This window comes from Tigriopus californicus, chromosome 3, assembly GCF_007210705.1.
Source record: "Tigriopus californicus strain San Diego chromosome 3, Tcal_SD_v2.1, whole genome shotgun sequence".
NCBI lineage: Eukaryota > Metazoa > Arthropoda > Copepoda > Harpacticoida > Harpacticidae > Tigriopus > Tigriopus californicus.
In genome coordinates, this window is record NC_081442.1 from 5,469,195 (window position 1) to 5,490,297 (window position 21,103).

A 21,103-nucleotide genomic window follows, 5' to 3' on the forward strand; every position below is an offset into this window, starting at 1 on the left:
ACTATCAGCCCACTTTCATTATGTAAAGTAGCTTGCTTTTAACATTTGTACGCGATTGCATTATGGAGTAAACAAAATCATTACCTGGTAATACGATAAGAAATTGAAAAACGTCTTCTCACCTGGTCATAAAAGAGTATGAATGGGCTCCCTATCTCTAACGAGGGAAATTGGCTGCATTTGCAATAATGTTAGACAAATATCCAATGAGACTTATTTAAGAGACAGAGAACTTTAAGTTGAAAACAATGGACAAGTTCAAATACAGGAAATCCCATCCTGTCTATTATGTCGTAAAGCCAAGGTAGTTTATCTATGGAACAAGAAAATCCCTCAATTTTAGGAACTTTTCTCTCCAAAGTGTACAGGATCACAGGCCGGTTGTATCGCACTAATCTAAATTCGACCAGACATGACCTCAATCTTGATGATGGTTATGATAAGGTTGAGAACAACAAGTTCTTAGACTTGAAGGCCGCGAAGAAGAGAGAGTGACTGACAAAAGCGTGAAAATAATGCCAAAACAGTCTTCTTGTTCTTGTTCCTTTGTCTTTTCATTAGCGAAGTCTTGTCCCAGGTCGCAGCGAATCCTCGGGGACAAAAGCAGGTAAAACGCATTGATGAAGGAGCTTCGGAAAATGAGCATGCTCGTTGAACGGCCAAACTGTTGGAACAAACGTGGAACACGCTCATCCGGACGCGAACAACGTCAGTGTCAATTGGGACCGAGGCCGTACCTCTTGTCCGCTTAGTTTAGCTTTACTGGTAAATGGACCCATTTTAGTATTTGTGTCCAGCTCATGGAGAGCGAAAGTGTTCCATACACTACACTCCAAAATGATAGAAGAGTCCCAGTGTTTCTTGTGCCAGAAGCCCGCGTCAAATAAATGCAGATCTTGTAATGGTTCCAAATTGTTTTTCTGTGGCGAGTCTCATTTTAATATCCATCGTTCTCATGGAGTCTGTCGGAAGTTCTTCATCACTTGGAAAGAAGGCGTGGGGAACCATATGGTGGCCAGTGAGGAAATTAAGGCTGGCGAGATCATATTGATCGAGGATGCCGCCATGAATGGACCCAATCGACCTCGGAAGCAGCCCTTTCCATCTTGTCTAGAGTGCTTGAAACCAGTCAAGAGTGGATTCCGTTGTCCGAAATGCCATTTTCCGACTTGCGATGTCCAATGTACGTTCGTAGACATTAAGTTTTCTGTCATTAGTGCTTAATAGGGCAATGCGATGAGACAAATGGTCGATCTACCGTGGATTGAACTATCAGCTTCCGTTTAAGTCTTCCTTAGAAACAAATTCTTATTTTAGAGCTTCTTGTCGTTAATTTCGAAGCCTGAGTGTTTTTATTCGGATGAGGAACATTCTTCAGATTCTGAACAGACATTGGCTTGTTGTCACCAAAATTTGAAAATGATAACAAGAGGTGAAGGGCATCATTGCCAATGCATTTTATGCAATCATGAAACGTCATGGTGTGTCATATCTAGAAGTGCAAGAAGGGTTATTGAGAAAATAGCCGACTTCGGTTTTGCTCAGGTGTGTCCAAAACATAACTCACACGATTCTCACGGATAATGCAACGAGGAAACGGTGGTCTTTCAATTCTATCTCTGAGGGACCAGTATTAATGGCTCAGGAAACGCTAATACAATTTTCAAAAACCCAGTGGATACTTTTTGTCCGCTTTGTCATCGTGCTTTTTAAGGCGTGTCGTTCAGCTTCGATGACTGTTCTGAATTTGACTTGTCGCTGGCGAAGCATCTGATTTTTGCTTTTAACGAAGTCCATCTTCTATGAACTGAACAGTCTCCTGAAAAGAGATTTAACGCCGAGGTGAAATTCAATAAGACGTTTCTGTCATATGTCCAAGCAAAGGTGAACGCATGCCCTAGATTGTTGTCTCGGTAGCAAAGATAAACACCCAAGGATGATGTTCCCGAAATCGATAAGCCCATTCCAACTATCCGAACAAGTACTTTGATGGAAGAATCAGGACCGGTTTAAGGCTTTTATATTAATAGAATAAAAATGGACGTCTTCGAGTTCCTTTACTGATCAAGTTAGATCTGAAAGTAAGCTTGAGCATCAAGACTGGAACACTCTCAATGTGGGTTGGATCCTGTCATTATTTTCCCATTAAGATGATCCTTCCCAACTTTCTTCGCCACAAATTGTAAACACATCGATAAGAACGCCTACTCAAAGCTGATTCCCAATACTGCCTTTGCTTGCTAGCTCTCAAAAAACTCATCAACTAGCACTTTCTTACTTGTCAATTATTACCGCAAAGAGTCTTCAGCATTGACAGATGATGGGAATGATGATAAAACTTAAGGGTAATCCAAAGTGAAGTACCACTTGAGCGAGTCCATGGATCTTGGTTATGGAGGACATGAAATAAGTGCCAGTCGTGATAGTGTTATAAGAGGACTTAAAATGGCAAATGTTATCATTCAAAGCCACATTGAACGAGTACCATCCAGTACTGCTAGATTTGGAATAGATGATTTGAAATATGAGGATTCAACCTGTGCCATGAAGTAAAGAGAGAGAGAGAAAACGTAACCCCAAATTTATGGTATCAAACGACAATGGCAAATTCACAGGACAACTTAAGAATGTGCGGGCTCTGCACGAGTCTTTACTATTATGCATTTTGTTGTATTCCAGATTTTTTTGTTGAAGTTTGTTGTAATGTGCAAAAGAGCTGAAAGTGTCATTTGCATTTGGATCCCACTAAATTTAATTGCAAGTCTGTATTTTGCTTATCTGACAAATTACCTTGAAGAATCTGACTAGAATCAAACTCAGTAAAAAGGCAAGTTTGATTATGATAGTACACACAGATTACTAATCCAGATTTATAAAAATAATAATTTAGTGTCTTTCAAACAAGGTTTAAATGACAAAGTCCATGAACCCCCATTTTTCAATTATTTAGATCGCAGTCCGTCAAATTTGCAATGTATCCTGGCTTATTCAGGAGCTCAAAATGCTCTAATATGGAAGAATCACTTATTCATGCAATATTATGCACGAATTGTCTTCTGTCAGACGGTTGGCCAAATATGCAGTCGGTTAATTTACTGCACTGGTGCGGTTCCTTAATTTTTAGAACCCGGTAGTTCTTTTGTCAATGGTGATATTGTTGTTTTCAACGAAAGAGTAATCTATGGCCAATTTTGAACCACATTGGTTGTACGTACTGTTGTGTTATTTGTACGGTGTCGAGTGCGGCGTCAATTGCGTCAGACCGCACAGGCCTCATCACGTTAGTCTATATCCTACTGTTTCTTCAACGGTTGAAATCCTCGAAATTGTGGTGGAAAAAAAACCGACAACGATTCTCTGCGAAAAATGCGAAAGAGATGCTTTGGAATCCCCGCTGGACATGAAATTAGATCGCTTATCGGGCTCCAACCAACACCAGTCGTCGCTCGGAAATCAGGAAGACCAACGGAAGGTGTATAAATTCGGGAGACTGACTCATATCTCCATCAGTTCAGGTCCAACGACATCCAAAGTGTTCAATAGACCTTCCTTTTGTCAACATTCAAAATCCACAATGCATCCTCAAAATCTGATCTTCTTGGTTGTGATATCATTGGGAGTTTGTTGGGTGGACGGGATATTTTTAACAACTACTGCGGCTAATAGTGCCTTGACCTTGACTATTCCAACCTTAACGGCCACAACAGGCACGGCAGCCGCTGTGCTAGGTGGTCTGGGAGCCCTAGGCGCGGGTAAGCAAGGAAATCCCCCTCGAATAACTAAAATCATGATATTCTAAGCAAGTCGTTAATCAATTCTCTCAGGTTTGGCTGTGGGGGCTATATTGGCCAAGTCCTTGAATAGACCCCAAGAAGACGAAAATGAAGGCTATTACCCGGTGTCTTCTGGCTATTCATCTCACAGTTCCTCCAGTTACTCGACTCCTCATCAGAGCTCGTCCTACAAGGCTCCTACCAGTGGTTATGGACACAAGAAGAGGCGTCAGGGACGATCCGTGGAGGAGGAAATCAAGGCCGCTCAAGAGGAGCTTGTCACCATCAATTTGGAGCCCGTGTTCAGAAGTCTGGAGGAGAATGATGTGAACGATTGTGCCAAGATGAAGGTTTGCTTGATGGGCACCAAGGACCAAGCTGGACTTTCCCCTCAAGAGGTGGCCTTATTGGTGGTCTTCGGTCCTGAACAACCCATCTCCGTTGTCTCAGCCAAGGCTCCTTACGACATCGCTTTCCGATTGGGTCAATCGGCTAAAGATCAAAACGTCTGCCAAGAGCGATATTCGAGATGCCAAGAATGATGTGTCACAAAAGTTGTTAAGTTTTTCCTTTGTTGAGTTGAAATAAAATCAAAATTTGTTTCCAACTACATTTCATCCCATCATTATATTCGATTCTTACCAAGGTAGTTGGTCTCATCTGTATGTTGAGAATGATATGTTAACAAGGCATAACCACATCCATCCACAGGTTCTGAAGGGCCCAACCATGCCATTGAATGCCCTGTTTTTGCTAATTTGGAAGAACTTCCCGATTTCACCGGGCCTTGCGAGGAATTTTCGGCCATCATTCCTTTGAGAATATTGGCCTTAAGGGAGTCTCGCCCAGAAACATGGGAGCGAGTGAATCTCTTAATGGATCACGTCGAGGATTGGAACGAGGTTGACAAGGCTTTGTGGACAGTGAGTCTCCAATTGAAGAAGTGTTTGTTGAGCTTGCAGAAAATAAAAGTCCCTTTTTTCCTAGAAAATGGCTGAGGATCTGATTCAAAAGCGGTGCAAACAATCGAAATACACCGCCGAAGAGCTGTACCGAGCTGCAGGCATCTTCCTCACCAATGGTGTCAATCAAGGTACCAATCAAGGTCATGGACTTTACCCTACATTCTCGTTCATTTCGCATGGGTGAGATAAGACCCCAGATTTGGAATTCGTAGTTTCACGGGGGTATTACTTCGAATCTATCCGCTTGACGAAATAATGCCTTTTCAAGCTTGACTAATCCTCGCCCACGAGTAGTTAAAGCTGGCTTGCTTCACTATCCTCAAAAAGAGTTAGCAAGACCGTTTCAGAGTTCAAATGAGGTAGCAGAATTTTAGGGCGTTTTCTCTTGACGTGATTTTTTTTTTGCCTTCTTCTGCTTTGAAAATCTCTCACCACATGTCCGATTGTCTTGAATGGAAAGAAGACAAGATCCTCGAAGCTGATTAGCCATAATTAATTGCTTTGTGCCTGCCGCATTGCCTTTGCATGTTCATGTGGGTCATTTCTCTTCTGAGACACTCATTCGCTCACCTTTTGTACATACATAGAATGTACTCTTCTTGGTGCTTCTGTGAGTTTTGGCCCAGCAGACGAACAGATAGGGAACAGATAGACTGTCCCAAATTGCAAATGTGGCAATACCTCATGTTCTTGAATGTTCAAGTGCTCCTTTGCTTTGTTTTTCGTCGTTTTTGGGGGCCGACGGCTCTTGTCTCCATTTTCCGGGCACAACACACCAGGAATCTTAATAGGAAGCTTGCTGACTTTACGAGGAGAGAGAATAGGAACTCCATCCCGTGCAGAACTCTATAGAAGCCAGACCGAAACGATCGCGCAGCAATATTCCACTTTTATTGCTTACAAGAATCACCTTTAGTAAGAGGCCAGGCATTTCACTTATTTTTAGACCGAGTAAAAAGCGTCACCAAGGCAGCACTTCATGCAGCTTTTACATGATGATGGAAATTACTTAATTGTTTGTTTTCCGTTTTAGGTGCATATGCAATTCTAGGTTTCAGATCCATAGGGATCGCAAATTAGTCTTGCGAGCTCAAATAGATATCCCAAGGGGGGAAGAGATAACCACCCGATACTTGCCCTCCATGATCGGGAACATTCGACGTCGTTTCAAAATCAAAAACAACTGGAACTTTGACTGCGTTTGTTTGAGATGCCAAGATCCAACAGAATTGGGATCATTCATCGGGATCACGGTGTGTCCCAAATGTTCGCAAGCTAAAAGCCCAATTACTCAAGGAGCTAATGAGACTGGAACAACTAATATTGAGCACGAAAGAGAAGACGGAAACAAAAAAGCCTCGGCACCTCCCTCGTTGGCCTTGCTTTTTGCAGCTTTAATCGAGAAGAAGAAGAAAGAAGAAAGTGACTTAAAATCACGTAATGGGAACCTTGAGTCCGATCGACCGGGTTACCTATTGCCTTCAGATCCGTTGGAGTATTTCAGCAATCATGTATGCGACAAATGCGGTTATAAGGTTAATGGACTCACCATATTTGGCCTTACCAAGGCCCTTGAAGACGAGGCCGAGGAATTCAAAACAATCGATCCCGTTCAAGTGGAGGAGAAGCTCAAGGCTTGGCTTAAAGTTCTTCATCCTAATCATTACCTAATTCTCAAGCTCAAGAAGCGCATGTTGGATGTATTAAGTCTCCTGCCTGATCCAGAAGATGAAGCTGAATTTCGCAAAAAGCTTGAGAGGCAAATTGCTTTAGGGACAGCCCTTCTCAAGGTTGTGGAGATCCTGGAGCCAGGGTTCTCATTATCCAAAGGTCGAATTTTGAGACAACTCCATGTGCCCAGAATTACGCTAGCCAAGATCAAGTTCAAAAACACCGAGATTGATAAAGGAGAATTCTTGAAAATGACTGCCGAAGCGATTCGCAACATGAAAACCGCCGTCAAATGCTTGGAGGACTTTGGTGATGAGAAAATGGATGCAAATAACTAGCATTTTATAAAAGTGAAATACAAGTTCATCAATCATACTCGTCTCGAACCACCACGCTCCCTGTTGGAGTCATTTCTATGTCATTGTCTCTAAGGTCGATTTCCACCATCGCCGCATCTGCAACGTCATCATCCAATTCCTTGATGATGGCCAAACTGGTCTTTTCCAGCCGATCCAGCTCTTCACTAACTTTTGACCTCTTTTTCGGTTCCACGTCTGCATTGGATCTCAACGAGTTTCGAATCGAATCTCGCACTCCTCGAACCAAGTCGGGCTCCGATCCCATGAGGGATCCTTGATAATTGGCATCGATGTAAAACACACTCGGAGGTCTCGGAATGATTTGTAAACTGTCATTGAACCTCACCGTTGTCACGTGTTCGGCACTTCGAGGCACAAACGACATGTATCGGAGAACTCGATATTGATTGATGATTTTGCGATGCCATTGGTAGAATAGACAAGTTATGATGAGCAAAGCCAAAACGAACCCCATGACCAGCAAGGCTATCACCCAACCATATCTGGGCGAGGCATTTAAGTCGCAATATTTCTCGAGTAATTGTGGCTCTTGCTTTTGTGAGTCTCCACAATAGGTCTCGTTTCTCAGTTTGGCCTTCATCATGTCCGTGTCCACTGGCTCTGAGTAAATCCTAGTCATAAAAAGGCTCTTTTCGCGGACAATGAGATCAAGGAGTGAGCACTCGCATTCACTGGTAGTCACATTCTTCACATTGACCGTCTTGAACGTGTTTGTTAAGGCTCCCAAAGAGGGTTTAAATAAGTATATGTCTTTCAAAGTCAAGGTGGAGTTTCCATTCCGCCCACGGGCAAATTTGAAAGTTTCAGTGGGATATTGGAACACAACTCTGTCCAACTCCAAGCTGTCCACCTCCAGATGGAATGCTCCGCGTCTCATGTCGATGATCGTTTCTTCAAACCTGATTTGATTAGCCCCGAAAACCATGATCGCCCGATCTTGGTCCACGACCAACTTGGAATGCAAAACAAACATCTTTTCCAAGTGGAGGTTCAGAAATCTGGCTCCTGAACTGGACACAGTCACGTTGATCAGAACCAGGGCCTTCAATTCCACCAAACTCAGGGCCGAATTCGTATCGTTTTGGCTGTAGAAATGGGAATGAATGGTCGAATTCCGAATCAAGACCCGGAGATCGGGGCTCATTAAAGGACTTTTGAACACTTCAGAGGAGAACTCCTCTAAACGGCAATGAATAAATTTGATGTTCCAGATGTTGCCTCCGAATATATTGGCAGTCAGTCTCATTGGCTCTCCAATGATAAGAAGTCTGATTTCGATGGGCTTGGTTTGATGAGAAAAGCTGAGCGAGTTCTCCATCAATTGTAGGGAATATGAACCAGATATCTCTAAGAGAGTCCATTCAAGTTTCAGATTCTTAAAGAAGAGTGGGTGAATTTTCAACGAGCATTGGACGAAACTCAATTTTTTGGTCAGATTTCGAGCGTATACTGAGCCAATGACTACTTCATTATAGTTGTTTGGCTTTAGATTGACAAACTGAAACTGATAATCTAAAGTTAGGTCGAATATTCGTAGATTAATTGGGAGACAAATGTCACCTGCTGCGAGTGGGTGCAAGTGCAGATTACTAAAGTTGGATCTGCATTGCTTTGTTCACAATTTAAAAGGCTATTTTTATTGGTGACCAAAATTTTGGGATGGATTTGAGACGTCGGAGGTTGGATCTGGGAATTCACCCTGAGCACAAGGAAATAAGTCAAATGCAACGAATAATAGATGCAATTTTTCATGATGTGTGGCACAGATCACTCTTGTGGTGTTTGACTGGAAATTTGGAGAATCCATTCGAGATAAACACCATTTCCTGCGAGCTCCAATCGCCCTTGACGCTATTCTTAGGATTGTGAGACTGAAAAACTCTTACGTACATCTGCAGCGTCGTTGTGCTGTGTATTGGACAATTGAGAAATAGGTATATATCATCACTTTTCATGAATAACTCATGATGATCAACAAATAAAGAGACATTGGGATTGGGAGACATCCCGACATCGTTAAAGGCGTGGATGTTTATGATTGGGGGTATGTTTCTTTTGGGCCTCCAAGAAAAACATTCCTAATGGATTCGATGGAAACGGGGCGCAAGGGCAATACTAAAAATGGGAATGGGAGCCAAGAGCTCGGGTTGGAGCCTTTCATCTCCCTTGATGCTTCATTCCAAGTAGATATCCTCCACCGGATAGGCTGTTTCAATGAATTTTTGATAGAATCGGTTAAAAGCCCGCCTGAAAGACAAAAGAGCAAAGGCTGAAGTGAAAATGGAGCGAGAGCTCACTTTCCATCATCTCAAGATCATTCCCAAGATTATTAAGTTAGTGGAGCCTCTTATCTGTGGACGTAAAACAATCTTCATATGTGCCGGTCATCATCCATGCATTCTTCAAAGCATGGACGTACACCATCGAAAGCGATCATAATCTATCGTATCAATGGTTCAAGGTCTCGTTCTTACCCACAGGCCTCAGCCACGTGTTGAGTGGATCCCTCTCCGACGAACACGTGACAAGCGTATTTTGGAAGTTTCGGGTGTTTGGTGACAAAGCCTAAATATTGACTATTGGAAGGGTGGAAGCCACAGAAGGTCACGTTTTTTAAGCTGTAGAAATAGTCTTGATTGGGATGTCGAGAGAGCTGGAACAGAGGAAAATTGATTTTTTTTTCTGCTGCATAAACAACTCAGTCCAAGCTCTTGTGGGAGCGTTTAAAATTGTTCGCCAAACTTGTTCACCAATACGTTGACTCTTTCGAAAGTTTTGCTCCCATTAAGAAGCAAGAGGGTCCTTCTTCAGTAACGTCTTTCGCCTCGAAAGTCCAAAAGTCAAAAGCTCCAATACCGACTGGCTCCGCACATGTTCCCTATTACTCATGCTTGGTCCATCCTAACTAATTTGGCCATCAATCAATCTGTCATTCTTCTACTCAAGGTCACTTACATTGAGTCGAGACTTATCGATCATCTTGATTCCCTTGTCTGAGATCTCAATGACACAAGCATGCTTCTTTGGAGCCACCTTAGCACCAACGATCTTCTTCACGGCTTGACAGAGAACCGCATTGCCCTTGTATAAATGGCTCTCCACGGATCCGATGTATTCTAAGAGATAACGTTCTTTTCGTTCGCTATTCACGCCATTGGGATCGAAATCATTGTACTCCACGTCCACAACATGAGCCAATGGAAAGATACCGATTTTCCCGCTGCGGAGATTGGCACCTGCAACGAAATGCAAATGCATTTTCCGACATAACGTGTAAGTTGTGAAGTGCATTTTGGAGGTAACTCCCAGCTGTCCTCCAGGCCCATTTGTCAAGGGTTAATCAACTTAATCTGCACCTTTTTTCATGAGTGTCTGTCATGCTTGAAAGTTTAGCTCAAGTGATCGTTTGAAAGATCTTCGTTGGCAGTCGGTTAATTGAACATGGTAGGGGCGTCAAATGAAAGAGACCCTCAAACAATTGGTAGATAGATAGTAAGTTCGTCATTGGCGTTACTCCTTCAAGATTGGTTTGTACTTGGGTAATGACTTAGGCAACTACGTAAATCTGATATTGATTGGTAATCCAATAACTGTTCGCTTCGAAAACAATAGAAAATGGCCCCTCAGCCTAGAGTGCTGTGTCCTAAAACAGGTTCTGAGACAAAATTGGAGTCTTTTTTTGGTCTCTCAATAATGGAAAGTGGTGTTCGGCATTAAATTATATGTTTTGTTAGAGTGGCCAAATCCAATCATGGAATTCTGCGTGATAACTCACCCTCGCACCATAAATCCTCTGCCTCCTTCTGGACATAGACTGGATCCCCAATATCGATTTCAACTTCATCGTAGTGTCGAGGAATAAAACGGTGAAGGCCTCGATGTGTGGGATCGAGGAGTTCCAATTTCTTCGGAAGAATGAAAAGTGGAGTAACTCTTCGAGTTGGGGGGTATTGGATTGGAACCCGAGGAAGCTGACGGCCTCCCATTTCGAAACCATCACATTGGGGAGAAGTCAACGAGGCTGGATCGTAGTCAGTATCTATTGGAACAAGATGTTGGGAGTTACTGTATGTTCGGAACAGTCGGAGAACAAGACAGGTAAATTTGGACGTTGTTTTCTCTCTTATCTGAGAACAGTACAAAGGGTCTCCTTATGAATACCGTCTAGCATGCACCCGACAGAAATAGAACCAAACCATAGGACAAAAAAAACCAGTCTTGAATGCCTTTACCGGATCTGTTTCGGGGCTCAGAGAGTGAGTAAGACAGTAAGACGTTGTAGTCATCATTTGCATTTCCCCTGCACTCTTTACTGCCGAAGAGACAAAGTGAACTCATTCCATTCGTGACATACCGTGCTAGCCTTGGTCGCTGTTCAAGTGGTGGACATTTCCAACCTTGATGTGACTCTCCCCTATCTCTAGGAATAAAACAAAGTTTTACCTGGACAGTCAGGCTAGCCTTTCTTTCACCAGTTGTCGAAACGTTCCACATAAAAAGCAAAATCCACGAAGCTGTGACAATACACCAGCCAAGCCTTACGGTTAGGGCAATTTATAACGGCATTTAGACAAGCTATTAGTTTTCCAAAATCCTTCCACTTGTTTACGGTACGTCAGCTCAATTAAGTAGCGCAACCGTGGCTATCAAAAAATGGTGCTTTTATGATATTTGTGTATCAAGCCAACTTTTGTCTTATTTCCATTCATATTTGTATTTCTTCGATTCAGGATCAGTGTACTAGCAACCTTCAAGCATTAGTCAAATTTTAACAACTCTGTCTGTTCTTGGTCTTTGAGGTAGATTTAGTGGCATTTTGACAGTCCAAGAGCTCAAGGGAGCCTAAAGATTTACAAGTTGGTGCTACTGTTGACACTTTTCTCGCATAAATAATGGTTTGGAACGTTAAATGGACCGTGGTCATGCAACCGAAGACCTTAAAAAAAGGAAACAATTCCAAGAAGGCTAACCATTTTTCCATCATGAGAGAGTGTTCCCAGCCTCGGAGAACCAAAGAGGGCGTCTCAGCTAGGTTCTCCAGGGAAATATCTTGAATCCTTTTGTGGACAGCCGAAAACCCAACGCAAAGGCGAAAACCGACTAACCAAAATAGAGCCATCATACGGGTGAGTAAAAAAAAAAGTTCCGACCTACAATACGAGTGCTCAGCTCTCGCCTTATCCAATTTCGTGATGTTACCTGGCTTTTCAGTGCCTCATTCAACTCCCTTCTTCGGCTTTTTGGGTTGCCCTGTGTTGCAAATAAAATTGTCTTTGAACGAGTTCCAGCACCTACGAAGTTGTTTGGAAATGCATTTCCTCTAAGGAACACATGGTGTTTTGCCTGTTCATGGTTCGTCAGTCATCGATTTTCGTCGAATCATCAATGCAAACCCTCGTAAGGGTACGTTCCAATTAGACTATGACGCGCCTTTTTGGGGTCCAACTTGAGGGAACGCCCAGTCACTATTCTAAGTACCTTACCATGTCAAGAGCTGTGAATAGGTGGCCGCCTTATAACGATCCCTAATTTTCATGGAAGCCTGGTAGAGTGTATTATATAAAAGATACAGATATGGAGGCCTTCAGTCATCCTGTCTGGGTATAGATATCTGGAGGATCTAGAGTTGGGATCACCTTCGCTCTGTCGGACATTGTCTTCATTTATCTTTTTTGTCCCGGGAGGCACTAACCCTGCTTGGCCTGTTGTGTGTAAACACACAACACAACACAAACACACACACGCACACACGATCCAGAATGCTTCCAGCCACTAACAAAGTGAGCACCAACACCACTCTGCCAACCATTAATCTTGGGCAAGTCAAGAAAATCTGAATCAACAGACCTATTTTGTACATGGCGAGTAAACAAACGTAAAAGGACCGAATATTGGAAGAGTAAGAGCGCCTCGAGTAATCTATGAGGTTATGCGGCAACCAAAGCGCTCTTGAGTTATACACAGTATTAGGTCCGTACGTTGTTGCTGGTGATGTTTGACAACGATCACAATCATAAGGAATGCTTCACTATGGCAATCTGATGTTGACGGCTCAAAGGCCGTTGAAACCTGGCACACAAGGGTCTGGCTCAAGAAGGTCTCGGAGGTGGACTTGATTGTGCTACTCCCTGACTTCATGGCACCTTTTAGGACAATTAGAAGAAAAGGGAATACAGTAATACTCCTTCCTTTTTTGAATTCATTAGCAATTTTGCTTCGGTTTATATGATTGGGAAGCAAGTCAAAATCCTCCCCAGAACTGCTCAAATCATCCACTGTCTTAAAAGTCAGGCTTTTGAAGACGTCGAAGCCCAATGATAAGCAATATCATATCTGGTTTTTTGTTCTTTAGGATGAATTTGTTATGAAAGAGATTTCTGATCAAAGGCAGATCCAAGACGGTAAACAATAGCTTCTAGGAGACTCAAATACAATGCGAAAAAAGGGGCTTCCTTGATAGCTCTACGTAGAATGGAAGGAAAGGAAGAGAAACCACCTACACATCTTCAGTACCCGCAATGGAATGCGGATTCCAATGTCAACTCTGGGCTCTGAATTCTATTCAGTCCCTGGGAACACACACGCTCCGTCAAGGCCCTCCTTCTTGGTTACCTCTCTTACCTTCCAAAGTTGTGGTGAAACTGTTATTCAACAACAAGGATCTTTGCATGAGTTGGTGCTCATCAGGTGAATGGCTGGTGGAATTTCCGGAATCATAAGCGGGCCCATCTTCACCGCTATCTAACATGCCGAGCTCATCGTCGCCTAGAAAGAAACCACCATCAACTTTATCGAGAGACATTTTCGAACCCATTGCTGCTTATTGGCTTGACAAGATCATGACAATCCGGCTGAAACTAGACTTGGACTACTTGGATTCAAAACGCTCAGACCTTGTGCCCTCTTTGAGCTGATGAGATGAATAAATTTCGCCCTTCAAGTCATTGTCATCATCAATTTTCACTTTGAGATTACCAGAGCGCATCGTTGTCGGGGTCCCTAGGGCTTCTTAAAAGGTCGAGACGATTTTTTGCCAGTATCTCCAAGTTTCACAAAAGAAACTCGAAGTTCTTCAATATCCTTCAGTGGGTGTTCCTCCAGAGCCTTGAAACAAACTTTGAGGCCCTAGAGGGGCCTTTCAAGCGAGGCTGCTTTCTATTATGTTGCTGGTAAGGCCTGAATACCTACTTGAATTTGTGAGTTGCCATCTGACGTCCTACTGTTTGAAAAGACGCTAATCATTTGACGACATGGAAGCATTCGGCCCTTTAAAAACCTTTGCTCGGCTAATCACGATCAATATGAAACAATGGATTCTTTTTAATGTAAGGCATGTGAAAGGATGTTTCGGAAAGTGTTACCTCGTATGAAGTTAGCCAACATTGGGTTAGACAATTTACCAGGAGTGATAACTTTCTGATAGGCGAACGAATTTGGGGACGAGCAATGCCTTCGTGGTGGCAAACTCGGAGCATCCAGATTCGGAGTCGACCTAGAAGTCTGTTTGTTGAAATTGGGTTGAGGATCAGTTTGCTGTTGATGTTGTCGTTGTTGTTGTTGTATATGATGTTGGAGCTGTTGGCTATTGCTTTTAGTGGAGCACGAAGCCTCTCGGATCTCCTCCAATAGCGAGACACCATTTACTTGTTCCAAGGCTGAAACAAGATAGTCCAGAATTGTACGGGGCTTTGTTTTGGATTCTTGAATAACCCTTTTTGGAATGATGCCACGTGACTATTGATTTTTTTTAACCATACATTCTGAGCACTAAGGATAGGGTCAAATTAAATGCTATATCAAAATCTTTCAAATTCGCTCACCTTTGCATACTGACTACTTTGCATCAAAATGCGACATCAATTGTATTCATCTCTCTCTCTTTCTACTCCATTTTTCTCATTCGGGGGAAAAAGCACTTAATTGGAAAAGGGGTAGCATATGGTAGGAGCCTCGGGGATGAGAGCCAATACCGAGTAGCTCATACTCGGTTGGATAATCATCTGGGACTCTCTTTAAGAGAAAAAGAGAAAGAGAGAGAGGGAAAGGGCAAAGCATATTCAGACTAATGAGTGTTTGGCATTTATGACTCTCTTCCATTTCTAAAGTGAGCAATATCCACATGAAAGATCCAAAACAGCGCCCTTGCTATTCTACTGTCATACATTTTTTAGAGTTTGGAAGCTCTCCTTGTTCATTCCTGAAACATTGGGAGAGAACTGCTTGCTTTGTGCAATGGATAGGGCCTAATCTCCCGGAGTCGTGCCATCACAGTTGCTAATTGCTGAACCTGATGTGAGCTTCAAATCATCCAATGCAACTTGATACGCCGCTCCACTTACGTTTCTTGTCTTTGGGGACTTCAGGTAATTGCCTTCGTCGCCGTGACCTTTGGAAGGTCTCGTTGTTGCACGATGAGCTTTGTTGGCCTTGTGGTCTGATTGAATTTGAAACAGGTTTCTTCGAGCTGCTCGCATTGGTATTGGTAGTATTACCGCTGGCGATTTTAACGTTGTTGTGACTATGGTTGTTGTCGTCGTTCCTGCTGTTGGTGTTATTGTTGTTCACGTTGTTGCTCCACAGTGGTGTTGTTTTCACCAAAGCATTCTTGGATTGGGTCTCTGAATGCGAGCCCCCTATCTTAGTGGTTTTGAGCTCTTGAGTGGAACACCGATCCGACCATCGAATTGTGGGTTTTCGGCAGGCCTCCAGCACACTAGTTATACCATGAACGAAAGGAAGTGAAAGAGGCATTATTGTCAGCTTAAATTGGGAGCTATTACATGTGGTGGCGAAGCTTCCGATATTTTGTGGCCCCGCTGAGCAAGGTGGCCTTCATTAAAACATTTCAGGAAAAGTGCCAGAAACAAACGAGTTCCTACCATTCTTCCAACTCATCCTCATCCTCGTCTTCTTCATCTTCCGAGCTGCTCCAAATATGGCGAGGAGGCAGGTTTTGGAACCTGGTTTCGATGCTGTGTTGGAGCTGCGAGTAGGTGGATGCAGGAGGCGGATTATGATTAGTGAAGGAGGGGTAGAGGCGGTCCTCTTCGGGAATGCCACATAACACCTCGCCCAATTGGACCTTTTCCAGGAAACTTTTGTTCTCTTCTAATGGAGTGATTGCATGCACAAGTCTAGAAGAGGCGATAACGGAGGGATTGAGTCGTCGTTATATTACTTTGATTGCATGTGCTAAGCTCGAGACGGAGACGCACACAAAAATGGTAGTGTTGTGCCGGCCACGATCGAAAATTGGCTGATCTTGGAACAAGCCCTGGTCCAGACGATACGTGCAACCTCCATTCCTTTCGGAGAGTGTTTGTTCATATTCAAAAGCTTGATTCTTATCAACCGTATAACCGAGAAAAGACGACAAAATCCCAGACGAGTCCTTAGCGGCTTAATTATTTGGTGATAATGGATAATCCTTTCATTTATGGTTCCCCTCTTTCATGGATTGAAAAGTAGACCGAAAAGCCCTTGTAGTCCAGGCTCAATATCTCTTGGAATGTTTAAAAGGTCAGCTCTCTGTTGTTCACGCGATAGAAGATATGTGGTCGCAAAATTTCCAGAGAGTGGACTTTGAAAATGAGGAATGTTCCAAGTAACTGAGTGGACTTGGGTATCCGAGAGCACGCACACATTCCATGACCTCTGTGCCCTTTTTTTCTCATTTCCTGCATTATCTTTTATGCTATATACGTATGTGCTGTTGCTTCTAAAATATCACTACTGTTACACGTGTGATTCCTACGCGAACAATTATGAATCTACTCGAAGCGCGAACAAACATTGGACCAACAATAGTTTGGCCATAAAGTAAAAGTTTCTTCTTCAATGGGCGTTGCTAACAAGGGAAACTTAGCACAAGTGGTGGCACACTTACTGATAGTTTCGAGGCGAAGTATTCAAATGCGATGGAATGATTCGAGGCTCGTACTGTCGATGAGCGGAATTAACCAGCAGCTCCTCGAACTCTCGATCGCCCATGATTGTCGACCACGCTAATGCGAATCAATTCAACAGCCAGTCGCAGTAGCACAAATCAGGCTCACATTTGAATGGTCACACATTTCGAGCCGTGTGTCTCTCGTTTAATTCACGCTAATGAGAGATCTCTCTCTTCGTCGGGTGGAGTTTGATTTGTCTGAGTCTCTTAGATCCTCCCCAATTATGGGGGTCAAAAGGCGTGGATGGTCTGCACTGTTGTTCCACCACCAGCCCCTGTCCCACGACTTTAAGAGGGACACAAAAAGAGCCCCCAATTCGCAGACTCGAAGGAACACAACAAGCCCGCCCGGGGCGAGAGAACACGAAATCTCGCCGCGCTCACGGGGATCGTCGTAGCTCGTTGCTTTATTGTAGAACTAGTCAAGAAAGTTGAACAACTTTCAAGGCTTCTTGTTCTACTGAGAGGTGGCCGCCCTCTTCGTCTTCTTCAAACGGGATCTTGTGTTTCCTTTGGACGTCACTGGTCTAATGGGATCCCTCGGCTCGAAATCTTCGGGTGCTTTCTCCTCTTCTCTTTCCCCTTCGTTCCTTATCGCTCGTTCATTGTGCACGTAGCTGCATAGAACTATACCACCACCACTAGAAGGACGTAACAACCGGGAGTAATCGCGGAACTCGCCCTGGTCTCTCCCAGTACGATCATTTGGCACAGGGTCACTTAAGTGCCTAGCCCAAGGAGGTTCCCCACCATACTGGAACTTGAGTTACATGTACGGACTTGTGGGTTTGGGCACAGCCATCCAGGGGGCAGAATGTGGTACTTGTTATACCTGTATTATCCCCCGATCATGAATGGTAACTAGGAACCCTGCTGGTGATCCCTGTTCCTTTTGAATATTGGGTTCGCTTTCTCGCGTTCCTCGACTCGACGGGCTTTTGCGGAACTTGGGCGAAAAAGCAGCTGATTTCTCTCGCACGTGGACGACGGGCTTCTGGACAGATACCCACGTAAAAGAGCTTATAGACGGCTCGCTGACATTTGATTCAAAGTTTGAGCCATTATCATTATTGATATGATTGCCAAAACAAATGGGATACTACTTAGTCGTGACCAAAACAGGCCACACAATTCATACATTGGTTTGCTCGGCTGAACGATCTTGTAAGTGAAGCATGGTTGTTAGACACTCTATCCTAATTGATTTCGGCAACGTAATAATTAATATAGGTACAGAAACACTGATTCGACCTCAAAAATTAGATCCTTTATTTCCAACCACCAACTTTTACAAGCCTTTATTTCAAGATCGCCTCATTCAGGATAACTTGGAAATCTACATGCGCATCCTTGGGGAGCAAGTGAGCCGCAATAAGGGTAGATTTAGCCGAAAGACTGGCTCGGAAATTCAAATGAGGATGATTTATCAAGACGTTCCGGCTTTGACTGAAGTCCATTTGCATTTTGAGGGCATGATTTGACCTATTCTGAATTACAAACGAACTGCAGAACTTCGAATCCTAAATCATAGAGGGAAGAGTTTAAACGTCAATTGTCCATGCAACAAGGCCAATCAAGAAAGAGATAGAGGACATGAGTTGTACCTGCCGAAATAGGAATATGTCTTCTGAACGATCAATCTTCTTTGGTTTAGTGCACGATTCTGAAATGTTCCGTATAACAGCCTTGTCGAGGATGGAACCTCCGGATTTCAACCCGCTCACTTGTAATTGCATTTTAGCCTTGTGCTCAGATTTAATCGTTATCTAAGGGGGAAGTATTGATTTTCTAAAATCTCGTCCGAATAGCCCGAACTTAAGAGAGCCGAAAGTAAGGCATTACCTCGAATATGGCACTCTCATCCTGCACCAAGCCCACATTGTACCCCATTGCATTGAGCGTGATCCACAATTCTGCAGAATCCCCTGAAAACCAAAATAGGTCATTGAATGAATCCTCGGTTGGGCAACAAGGCCTTTTTTGTACCTCACCTCCATTATCCTCAGCCTCCATTTGATGCAGTTGCAAAAATCCTTCCAAAGTTAATTCCCCATCCTTCATGTCAAAGTTTTCCACGACCACTTGCCATTCCTCATCCTGAAACAAAGGGAAGAAAGGTTGCGTGACTTTGGCCATTCTATTAGCGTTCCAATTTGAGACCGACTTTTACAAATCATTTTAGTCAGCCAGTTCTTACTTGAACTTCTTCACCGGAGGTTCTCCAATTAAACAAATTGAACTCAGTTCTGGATAACGTGCCATTCCCATCCAGATCAACCTGATGGTATATTTCACTGAGAATGTCTTTGAACTCTTGGGTTAGTTTCAGTTTTCCATTGGTCATCGGTTCTACCAAGGCAACATTTGACGAAGGTTGACTTTGCCTCTTCTTCAGTTTACACCCCGAGGTGAAAGGTACGAGTAAGTAGTTGCCTTTGAAAAGTTCCCCCATCCTTCAGAGTCAAATTCAGACATCATTAAAGAAAGATGATCACACGGATTTATTGATATCAATTTTCCTTACCATGATTGCCGAGCCTCACTTGTATCATTGGATATGAAGCCTTTGTGAATGACTAAGGGTGAACATCCGATATATTTGTACTTGCTTTCTGCACTACCCTGAACATTTTCATCGGTCACGTGGAATACGAAGACCTGACAATCTACGTTCCGTTTACAATTAGGCTAAAATAAAAAAGAACATTGTCAATGGATATTTCAATCCAACAAAATAACACCCACTGATATATCAGTACATGAATGAGAATCTCATGAAAACCATCCTTCTCAACGGTGAGGTTGTATTGGTGCCCAATGATGTTTTCGCCTTCAAAATAGAAGGCTCCCTTGACCTTTCCTTGGGAGTTCCAAGTAACCTTCCGGGACGGACTTGACACCTTCCTTTTGACCTTTAGTAAAAAAATGAAATAAAAAAAGAGGTAATTTATGTTCCAGGAGGCATCATGGGTTTAGTACACCCTATATGATCAACGGCAACTTTTACAAGTCATTGAATTCTGCCACATGTACGATAACGTGCAAATTTAATGTTACCATGTGCCGTTTTTGTGAGATAAAAGGTGAAAATAAGGCACAAGCTCTACAAAAAAGAGCTGCCGATAAATGATTTAATCTTCTTTTTGTTTTTACCTTGTAAGTGTTGGAGTTGACAATGAGATTCTTCTCTTCGATAATTGCGTTGTTCTTCAAAACCTCGGCCAACTTGGCACTCGTGTCAAAAACATCTCTAACGAAGGCCTTATAATCCAAAGTGTCGTCGCGATTCCAAGTCGGGTTGTCCAAGATGTTGGCCAAGGACGCCGTGGATAATCTCTTGCCCCGCGTTGTCATGGCCACCAGAAACTGTTCATGAGAAATCACGCCCTTGTTCTCGGGATCAAACATCCTATTCGTGACGTACAACCGAGTTTATATTCGTCTCAAGCCATTTTCGTTGGTCTTTGGTTGTTCTCCATAAATTACCTGAAATAGCTGAGAAGATCCAGTTTCCGTGGAAGCGGCTCCATTTGAAGGATATGATCGAATTCCCGAAAACAGACACCCTGCGTGTTCGGGGTCCAATATCGATTCATGAACTCTAAGGTTGGATTATAACCTAAAGTACCATAAAGCAAGGAAGGCAAAGTAATGCAGACGTCGTTTCATATCTACTGTCCTAGATAAAATCACCTGCACTTTGAAGAGCCCATTCCAATTCCTCACGGGAATCGAGATCCTGACTGATGGATCCTTTGACACCAATGAAAGCGGCCTGAGCCGCAGATACCTGGATGGATTTCGACGGAGAGCCCAAAGGGGACTTGGAGGGCATGTTTTTAGCCGGAGAGCCTTGCGGCGTGGGGAGAGAGGGCCCTTTCGCTTTGGAGGTTACAACGCCAACTCTGGTCGCTGGCATGATACCCTAAACCGAGTGGGACTGTGGTTAAGGATGATTTAGGTCTATCTAAGGGTAATTATGAGGTAGCAAATCTGTAAAGAGGCAAACTCAACCTGATTGATGGGTCAAAATGATAGTAGATCACATGGTTTGATTGTTATTTCGATATTAAATCGGAGTTTATGCATCCGCAGGATTGCAGACGAACACCGCTGTTTCCTTGGCTTTCTCAAGCGCCGAAAAGCGTGGGAAATTCAAAGAAGATCTTCATAACTATCTTTCATATAAGGGAACGCACCTCAAGTGCATGTTAGAGCGATAACTTTTTAGTAAGTTCACATGTTCCGAGAAGAAACGGAAATCAAAAATTGGAAAAATCAAAAGTACACATAGTACACCATATGGATGGAAATTTAGTCACGATCTATTATTACCTGTAACAAACACATGCGAATTCTGAGTTG

At 43.2% G+C, this 21,103-nt stretch overlaps 4 protein-coding genes and 1 long non-coding RNA gene across 8 annotated transcripts in view; 3 read left to right on the forward strand and 2 right to left on the reverse strand.

Moving 5' to 3' along the window:
• The window catches only part of LOC131877644 (uncharacterized), a 12,651-nt gene extending 5,117 nt beyond the window's left edge, over nt 1-7,534 (forward strand). Inside the window, exons 1-4 of one of the 2 annotated variants that reach the window (XM_059223386.1) lie at nt 532-1,183; nt 4,485-4,696; nt 4,761-4,918; nt 5,772-7,534. In XM_059223386.1, coding sequence (XP_059079369.1) covers nt 838-1,183; nt 4,485-4,696; nt 4,761-4,918; nt 5,772-6,747 — 1,692 coding nt within the window. In that variant the 5' untranslated portion in view covers nt 532-837 and the 3' untranslated portion in view covers nt 6,748-7,534. Of the gene's footprint in view, nt 1-531; nt 1,184-4,484; nt 4,697-4,760; nt 4,919-5,771 lie in introns of those variants that run through there. The other variant, XM_059223388.1, reaches the window with a different exon arrangement.
• On the forward strand, nt 3,562-4,374 carry LOC131877648 (uncharacterized). Its single transcript, XM_059223393.1, has 2 exons — nt 3,562-3,752; nt 3,825-4,374. Exons 1-2 carry the CDS (start codon nt 3,575-3,577, stop codon nt 4,313-4,315), a joined length of 669 nt encoding a protein of 222 aa, XP_059079376.1. The 5' UTR covers nt 3,562-3,574; the 3' UTR covers nt 4,316-4,374.
• Nucleotides 7,535-8,682: 1,148 nt separating the features above from the next.
• Nucleotides 8,683-17,732, reverse strand: LOC131877641 (JNK-interacting protein 1-like). Of its 3 annotated transcripts, XM_059223382.1 has the most exons (10): nt 17,571-17,724; nt 16,676-17,498; nt 15,669-15,923; nt 15,129-15,502; nt 14,151-14,444; nt 13,411-13,554; nt 10,565-10,828; nt 9,745-10,025; nt 9,264-9,442; nt 8,683-9,036 (listed from the first exon to the last, which is right to left on the reverse strand). In XM_059223382.1, exons 2-10 carry the CDS (start codon nt 16,777-16,779, stop codon nt 8,964-8,966), a joined length of 1,968 nt encoding a protein of 655 aa, XP_059079365.1. In that variant the 5' UTR covers nt 16,780-17,498; nt 17,571-17,724; the 3' UTR covers nt 8,683-8,963. The 3 variants fall into 3 exon arrangements, with proteins under 3 accessions (XP_059079365.1, XP_059079366.1, XP_059079364.1); XM_059223383.1 differs by having other exon boundaries at nt 14,190-14,444; nt 16,676-17,732; XM_059223381.1 differs by having other exon boundaries at nt 16,676-17,732.
• Nucleotides 11,253-13,262, forward strand: LOC131877650 (uncharacterized). Its single transcript, XR_009372902.1, has 2 exons — nt 11,253-12,569; nt 13,142-13,262. It is a non-coding gene; the product is annotated as an uncharacterized LOC131877650 (long non-coding RNA).
• Nucleotides 17,733-17,983: 251 nt separating the features above from the next.
• On the reverse strand, nt 17,984-20,899 carry LOC131877643 (EF-hand calcium-binding domain-containing protein 7-like). The gene is made up of 11 exons (XM_059223385.1): nt 20,753-20,899; nt 20,432-20,663; nt 20,225-20,357; nt 19,892-20,147; nt 19,498-19,650; nt 19,263-19,426; nt 18,936-19,191; nt 18,730-18,835; nt 18,581-18,663; nt 18,343-18,504; nt 17,984-18,258 (listed from the first exon to the last, which is right to left on the reverse strand). Exons 2-11 carry the CDS (start codon nt 20,655-20,657, stop codon nt 18,037-18,039), a joined length of 1,761 nt encoding a protein of 586 aa, XP_059079368.1. The 5' UTR covers nt 20,658-20,663; nt 20,753-20,899; the 3' UTR covers nt 17,984-18,036.
• Nucleotides 20,900-21,103: the final 204 nt, after the last annotated feature.

Excerpts from the sequence above, each read along its gene's own strand:
- LOC131877648 (XM_059223393.1), top strand. The coding sequence starts at position 3,575 with ATGCATCCTCAAAATCTGATCTTCTTGGTTGTGATATCATTGGGAGTT. Across the intron at positions 3,753-3,824 it reads TCTGGGAGCCCTAGGCGCGG|GTTTGGCTGTGGGGGCTATA; the intron begins GTAAGCAAGGAA and ends CAATTCTCTCAG.
- LOC131877641 (XM_059223381.1), bottom strand. The coding sequence starts at position 16,779 with ATGGGCGATCGAGAGTTCGAGGAGCTGCTGGTTAATTCCGCTCATCGA. Across the intron at positions 15,924-16,675 it reads ACTTCGCCTCGAAACTATCA|ACTTGTGCATGCAATCACTC; the intron begins GTAAGTGTGCCA and ends CGCCTCTTCTAG. Across the intron at positions 15,503-15,668 it reads GAGGATGAGTTGGAAGAATG|TGTGCTGGAGGCCTGCCGAA; the intron begins GTAGGAACTCGT and ends TGGTATAACTAG.
- LOC131877643 (XM_059223385.1), bottom strand. The coding sequence starts at position 20,657 with ATGCCAGCGACCAGAGTTGGCGTTGTAACCTCCAAAGCGAAAGGGCCC. Across the intron at positions 19,651-19,891 it reads TCAACTCCAACACTTACAAG|GTCAAAAGGAAGGTGTCAAG; the intron begins GTAAAAACAAAA and ends TTTTTACTAAAG. Across the intron at positions 18,836-18,935 it reads CCTCCGGTGAAGAAGTTCAA|GATGAGGAATGGCAAGTGGT; the intron begins GTAAGAACTGGC and ends CCTTTGTTTCAG.